Source organism: Electrophorus electricus, chromosome 25 (genome assembly GCF_013358815.1).
Source record: "Electrophorus electricus isolate fEleEle1 chromosome 25, fEleEle1.pri, whole genome shotgun sequence".
In the NCBI taxonomy this organism is placed as follows: domain Eukaryota; kingdom Metazoa; phylum Chordata; class Actinopteri; order Gymnotiformes; family Gymnotidae; genus Electrophorus; species Electrophorus electricus.
The window spans coordinates 10,792,695-10,799,817 of record NC_049559.1 but is presented as its reverse complement, the minus strand read 5'-3'; the positions used below and the strand labels follow the sequence as shown (position 1 = coordinate 10,799,817).

Below are 7,123 nucleotides of genomic sequence, written 5' to 3'. Positions count from 1 at the left end.
TGCCAAACACCTACAACCTGCGCGATAAAAAAAATGTCGTCAGCTAGCAACATCCACAAACATGCACAGGTACGTTGTGACATTCATTTGCTCCTTCCGAATAAAGCATCTCTGCAGTGATGTTCAGGGTCATGAGTTATATGAGGTCGTCTCAAATGTGCACGTACCACGACGGCTGGGTGATTTTGCACACTCGACTGGAACTACAAATCCCAGAATGCACAGCATCTTTCAGTTTCCCGTCTCGCGGGCTTTGTTTTGTTATGGCGGTATGTTTCGAAACTTGTCCGAAGTTGAAACGTCAACTGAAAACTTTAAATACCCAACTCACCAACGCAACCCAAGGTAGCTAGCTAGCTAGCTAGCTAACGAACGACACTACGGTTTGTCTACAAGTCGTTGTTGGTATGTTTACCTTTAAAAATAATTTCGCCTATGATCTGATTCTTGGAATTGTGCTGGTATGTTTTGTCGTTTTGCTAGTTGACCACCCTGGCTGGCTAGTCACGTAACATGCACGTTAGCTGGCTAATATTCTGATACAGACGTGGTGTATTTCTTAAGACTACCAATAAAACAGCATTAGTGTGTTTATTTATTTATTTAGTTAGTTGTATATTGCAGTTATGAATAATGTTAATATTATTGTTGTTTCTTTGTTATCTAACGTTATATAGCCAGCTAGATAGATGGCCAATTACTCGATAGCTAGCTAGAAAACCGCTAGCCACACATCCTTGAACAGTTTGCGCCGATGAAACGGACGATGAATGACATTTAACTTTCAGCGTTATTCACCAATACTTATTTAAAACCCTTTTATGCTCTAGCTAGGGAAAATGTCCTCTCCATCTGGGATACAGTCTCACATCCTCTCTCGGTGGATACCAAGTAGTTCCCGGGCCGGAGTCATCCTAAGCGGCTCCCCGGGGGGAGCCGGGTCTGGCAGAAGCAGCTGCGGTGCGTCGTTGGAGGACTCTTTCTGCTCCCAGTTCGTCCCGCTGCCAGGGTCCCGCAGTAGCAGCGGCGTTGCGTCGTTGGAGGACTCTTTCTCCTCCCAGTTCGTCCCGCTGCCAGGGTCCCGTAGTAGTAGCAGCTGCACTGGCGTACACTCGGTGGTGCTAAAGGAAACCTCGACAGACGCAGAGACGGAACCTTCGCACCTTGAAATGGACAGTGTTCGTAATATTTTGGGAAACGCACAAGAGCTTCCGCTGATCACCAAACTCGAGCAGGTAAATGGAGAAAATGACTTATGCTAGGTTTGTGTCCATCTGACGAATACTCTGAGGACTAGGGCACATGTTTCTCAGCACGTAAACTAAGGACTGTCGATGCAACGTAGCAAATAAAAAGAAACCTTTGGCTGCATCTACGTAGTCTGCATTATATGTGCCTCCGATCAGAAAATCAATTTAATTAAGATTCTTTTGCCTAAACCTTACTGCTTGGCTTTACAAGTGAATGTATAATGGGAATGTACTTAAATCTTGAACAGAAAACATGTGTGTGATGGTTCTTATACCCTTGTTCACCAGTTTTGTGGGGTTGTGTGCAAGCAACAGCAGTCCCTATGACCATGAAATGTATTTTTCTAGCTGAAGCAGTTGCAGCAGCACATGCAAGCACAGCTAAAAGCACATCAGCTGGAGCAGCTACACAAACTCCAGAATGAACAGCAGACACTAATGGGAATGGTTCAGTCTGCCACAGGTAGGCCATGTTGAGTGCTCAGTCGTGTGCGTCCATTGCAGAAAGTCGCTTATTTGTACTCCGTGCACTTCTTCAGTTCGGTCCCTTCTGCGTTTAGTTTCAGCACCTCCATGCTCAGCAGATCACAGTTGTGGAAATCGGCAAAGTCCCGTGCTGTCGCAGCCACTCCAAAAAACACCTCTGCTGCCCCTTGACAAATTGGAGAGGACTCTTGGTAAAAAAAACTGAGCTTTTGGTTATATTAGTTACTTCAGGTAAATTTTGTTGTCACACTCATTATTTTAATTGTTCAAGAAAGGTGGTGGTTGATATTATGAGATGTGACCCAGCCTATAATGGTTAATAATATTAAAGATTTAAGACCCAACACAATGCTATCTGTACAGAGTCAAGGGTGTGGAATCATGAACAAGGTGTCGCAGAGAAGAATTGTAGACGAGACTGTGATGTTGACTGCGATCCTGATGAAGACTCATTGCAGTCTATTAGTGAGAACCAGAGTTTGCACAGAAAAGGATCAGAGCCACAGGACAGGTAAATGTGGATAAAGATGAAGTATAGTAATAGTGTGACAGATTTTTTTGTGTGTGTGTGTGTGATGTGATCTTTGTGTCTTTAGGCCCATCAAATCAGGTGACTGTGGGAAGACGTTTGAAGAGATTCTGGAAGAGCAGCTCCAGCTGGAGAACGATAGGTTAAGCAAGGTGAGACATCAACTACACATCCAGTCAGACTCGTGGTTAGATTGACTCAGACACTCGGTCATGGTAACACTGATTGCTATCGGACAAGCTTGGAGTGCATACTAGTCATGTTACGAATTTCATAAATTGCTTGCTAAGCCATAGGATTGTAATTATAATGATGAATAAATTATTAGAGAAACGGTGAGTTAATTTGACTTGGCTATTAATGCGTGTCTTGCGGTCTTTGACTGTCTATAATTCACCGAGTGCTCTCCATGTGGATATCCAATTCAAAACGCTGTCAAAACATCTCCACTACAAGCCAAATTGTGCTGTACTGACACTGTCACTATAAAGTATAAAGTAAAATCTGACCTGTCTTTACACTCTGCCCTCTAGAGTGCTCCTGGTGAGGCAGTGAAGGTGAAGAGGCCATATCTGAGGAGAGGGGAAGGGTTGTCCAGATTTATGAGGGGCAAAGCCCCTGCACCTTCCAGAGAGAGAACTCATTCAAGCACCAAACCCACTCCGTGCCATGACCCTCCAGCCCCTCCGGGCGGTGCCCACCAGAGCTCTGAGCCAAAACGGCCTTCACCCAAATCCTCAAACTCAATTAATGTTGTGATCCAGCGCAAGACTGCTGTAATAAACAAAGATAACTTTCCTCAGAACAAGACTTCAGTAACGGCAACCAAACGTCTTGCTAAAGCTCGTGTTCTTGGAGCCAACCAGGGGCATATGAGCTCTGGGCTGTTCCAACACCACAGCAAGAGTGATGGAAAGTGTGACCCTCAGCAGAAGATCATCTGCGACTCCATGGTTGACGTCACCAATGGGAAGCCATCGGTAAAAATTCAGGACACACGCACTCCAAGCATGTGTGCGGCGGAGAACTCATTCGAGGTTTGGCTCACGGAGCGTGGTGAGCACTGGGAAAGAGATCATCAACTCGAGCGTGTGGAGCTTGGTGAGTTCGAGCTGCTGGAGAGAGCGGCAGATGAGTTCTCCTTCTCCAGTAACTCCTCCTTCATCAACAATCTCCTGTGCAGAGATCAAAGACGCCTCTCCTCCACACCAGTCAAGCCACCACAGCGGCCTGTGTTACTGGGCCACCATCACGATGTCACAGCTAGCCCAATGCAGCCAAGGGATGAGAAGGCTCACAGTCCAGCAGTCCCTCCTGGAGGCACAGTGGCAGAGATCACAAAGTCTGCTGGAGTGACAAGCGAGTGCTCTGAAGATGAGGAGGATAAGAGGAGGGAGGAGTCTAATGCTTCATTTTGTAGCAGCGCAGAAATCCAGTGTCCTGTTGCCAGACCAAATCAACCCTTCAGACACTGCTTCCAAGTGCCTGCACCCCCCTATGATAAACACTCTTACCAGGACAGAGAGAGAGCTGGCAGTTCAGAGGGAGAAGAGGAAAACGATGAATCTCATACACTAGTGGGTATCAGAGGTCAGGTGGAGTTTGATGATGACGACACATGGAATGAGCCCGAGGATTTGACCTGCAGTTCGTCCAAGATGGACAGTCAGCCAGACAGGGCCCTGAACAGGAAAGTTGCAGGATCAAAGGGGACAGATTCTGACAGTTCCTCAGCCAGCCCAACAGCCCATGTGCCAGAAGCTCCACCCACATGCCAGTTGGTAGCCAAGCTGTTTCCAGCTCTGAAGCCTAAACCCTGCCCTCGTCCCCCTGTAGTGCAAGAAGCAGAGGACATGCACAGTGAAGAAGGAGCAGGTAGTAGTTTTTTTCTGAAATGTAAACAATCTTTCTTTATTAATAATAGCAATAATATTAATAGTCTATATAGTATTTTTAAACAAGGTTTACACAGTGCTTTACAGATAGTCAAGATGCAATGAAATGGAATAATTTAAAACTGAAGATGGTGTAAAACTAAATTAGAATAAAAATAAAGATTAAAATGCAAGACCAGCAGAAGACGGACATCCTTAATTATATTGTTAACATTTTAAACAAATCTGGGCACATATTTATAAACACAAGTTCCTGCTGTGCTGATCAGTACTCCAACTGACGCAAGGACACCTGTTAAATTAATTGATTCCTTTCCATGTCTGTGACACATAATCCAGTCCGGTCAAGGTTACTCCGTGAGCGGTTGGTGGAGCTGGAGACTGAGATTGAACGGTTCCGGAGAGAAAATGCAGCCTTGATCCGCCTCAGACAGGAAAACCAGGATGTCAGAGAAACCTTACAGTATGAAACAAACTAAAGTCTTAAGCAACAGCCCTAGTGATCAGATTTACCACCATTTGAAATGAGGAGGTGACCTTTTTCCCCTTTAGAAAGGAAAGGGCCGAGTTCCAGCAGAAAATGGCGGATGAGACTGCGGAGTGGGAGGAGCTTAAGCGCGAGGAAGGGCGGAAGCTGCAGCGCGACAAAAAGCTGTTTGAGAAACATGCTGCAGCTGTCAGGGCCAGGCCTGATAAACATGAGCGAGATGAGATACAGGTTCCCATCTCTTCCATTCCTCTCATCACTTTACAACTGAGATGATTTCCACTTATTTTAACCCTCATCTGATACTGTACATCAGTATAGGGCCTAACCTGTGAGTTTTAACTGATGGTGACTGTGCTTTAGTCTCTAAAGCAGCAGCTGAATGCTGTGCGTGAGGATTTAAGAAAACGGGAGGCTCGGTGGTCCAGCACCCACAGCCGCCTTAGGCAGCAGTTAGACGCCCTCAGCGCAGAGAATGCTACTCTCCGAGACCAGGTGCGCATGCTTGAGAAACTTCGCCTGAGCGCTTGGAAAACTGCAGAGAAGGAGAGGGGATGCTCCAACTCAGCTCCTAGGACAAAATCGAAGGTACAAAAACTTTCAATACATAAATGACTGTTACAATAAGAGTGAAGATGATGTTTAGCGCTTTTCTTTCTAGAGTCCTCTTTTCAGTAATCAGAACAGTGTACCTCAGAGCGACAGCAGCAGGAGAGAAAATCCAGAAGTTCAAAGTAAGTCCTCAAATGATTCTCTAGATTTGTAATTGGGTGGCAGTGATATTTTGTTATAGGGTAATGCTTTTGATGCAGATATCACAGTTATTTTTCCTCTAGCTTCCGTCTTGAAGAACGACTGCCCAAAGGAGCTATGCCCAGTGGCCACTCCATACCATGTGACCGATAAACTGACTCGTCCTGAGGCGAGCACCCATGATTCTCAGCTAATCAAAAGCTCTACCCACTTCTCAGTGAGTAAAAATATTGGTGCATGGGAGAGAGAAAAAATATCCCCCTCTTTAACCAGTTGTATTTAAAGGCTGAAATCTTAGTGAACCTATCCTGAAACCCTACTAAATTAGCACACCTTTTAATATGCCATCTTATTGTCCTGTTCATATTTGCTTATTTGTGACAGGAATTGCACAGTGCAGGGGTTGTTACAGAGCAGGCAGAGATGGAGCAGGAAGAGGTCACACACACAGATGGCAAGGTGAAAGAGTAAAAAAAAAAAAAAAAAAAAAACCTTTCTACTTTGCTGGCTGGGTCACTTATACTTAATATAAAACTTTCCTGCCCGTCAGATTGAGAAGGTGCTTCCAGATGGAGGTCGACTCATTGTTTTCCCAAACGGCACGCGCAAAGAGCTGTCTGCTGACGGACTCTCAGTCAGTGTCACTTTTTTCAACGGAGATATCAAACACATCATGCCGGATCAAAGAGTGGTGAGACAAACCCCTTAGCGAATTTTAAAAAATAATAAAAATAGCATCATCTCTGGTCATGTTGAATTGATTTGAAAAATTGTGTGGATGGATGGATGGACGAACAAGTATTTTAAATAGTCAACAATTTCCTGCTGCCTTGTAGATTTATTACCATGCAAGTGCTCAGACCACACACACCACATACCCTGATGGTATGGAAGTGCTGCAGTTCCCAAACAACCAAATAGGTAATAGATCATTTCAGAAACTGCTTGGGAGAACAGATAGGACATATTTCTGAAGCCTTACATCCTTCTGGTTCTATATTTCAGAAAAACACTTCCCTGACGGACATAAGGAAATCACGTTCCCTGATCAGACGGTTAAGAATCTCTACCCTGACGGGAGAGAGGAGAGTGTCCTAACAGATGGCACAATAATACAGCAAAACCCGTAAGTACTACTGTAGCACTAAATGTCAATTACCCTGACCTCGTGCGTGAGATTAGCAGTGTACCACACAAACTGTCCAATTTGGTGTCTTTCAACAAATTAATACAGATTTGGTGTGTATTGTTAACGTTGACTGGTATCAGTATGAAATGGTATACACCAAGAAGCGAGCGAAGAAGGGCAGCGGTCAGATGAGGAGTAGGAATCTATCACATCCTGTCGTCCTGTTTCTTAGAGATGGCAGCAAGCAGATCCAGTTCAACACAGGCCAGCGGGAGCTGCACACCGCAGACTTTAAAAGACGTCACTATCCAGATGGTACTGTTAAAACGGTTTACTCAGACGGACGACAGGAGACGCGCTACCCCACTGGCCGTGTGCGACTCAAAGATCCACAAGGACATGTCGTTATGGACACCAAGGCCTGAGCAATCATGGACCTTTTTGGGCAAACGGTGTAGTGGCTGCGTCTTGTATGTTTAGCTGTGAGCATGTCCATGTGTATATTATTTACATGTGAATGTCAAGTATTTATTTTTGAATGTACATTTTTGTAAAATAAATATTTTTGAGACTTAGTGGGAATGTTTGAGTCTT

At 44.9% G+C, this 7,123-nt stretch overlaps 1 protein-coding gene across 1 annotated transcript; it reads left to right on the top strand.

The window, feature by feature from the left end:
- Positions 1-255: 255 nt before the first annotated feature.
- cenpj (centromere protein J) lies at positions 256-7,104 on the top strand. The gene is made up of 17 exons (XM_027018160.2): positions 256-405; positions 831-1,235; positions 1,599-1,713; positions 1,811-1,927; positions 2,100-2,247; positions 2,333-2,417; positions 2,799-4,140; positions 4,500-4,623; positions 4,713-4,878; positions 5,011-5,235; positions 5,309-5,381; positions 5,484-5,617; positions 5,785-5,859; positions 5,951-6,091; positions 6,237-6,321; positions 6,406-6,526; positions 6,762-7,104. Exons 2-17 carry the CDS (start codon positions 840-842, stop codon positions 6,952-6,954), a joined length of 3,540 nt encoding a protein of 1,179 aa, XP_026873961.2. The 5' UTR covers positions 256-405; positions 831-839; the 3' UTR covers positions 6,955-7,104.
- Positions 7,105-7,123: the final 19 nt, after the last annotated feature.

What these genes read in the sequence shown, in the direction of transcription:
- cenpj (XM_027018160.2), top strand. Translation starts at nt 840, where the DNA reads ATGTCCTCTCCATCTGGGATACAGTCTCACATCCTCTCTCGGTGGATA. An exon ending in AATGGTTCAGTCTGCCACAG is followed by an intron (nt 1,714 to 1,810) that starts GTAGGCCATGTT and finishes TTCTGCGTTTAG; the next exon opens with TTTCAGCACCTCCATGCTCA. An exon ending in CTCCTAGGACAAAATCGAAG is followed by an intron (nt 5,236 to 5,308) that starts GTACAAAAACTT and finishes TTTTCTTTCTAG; the next exon opens with AGTCCTCTTTTCAGTAATCA.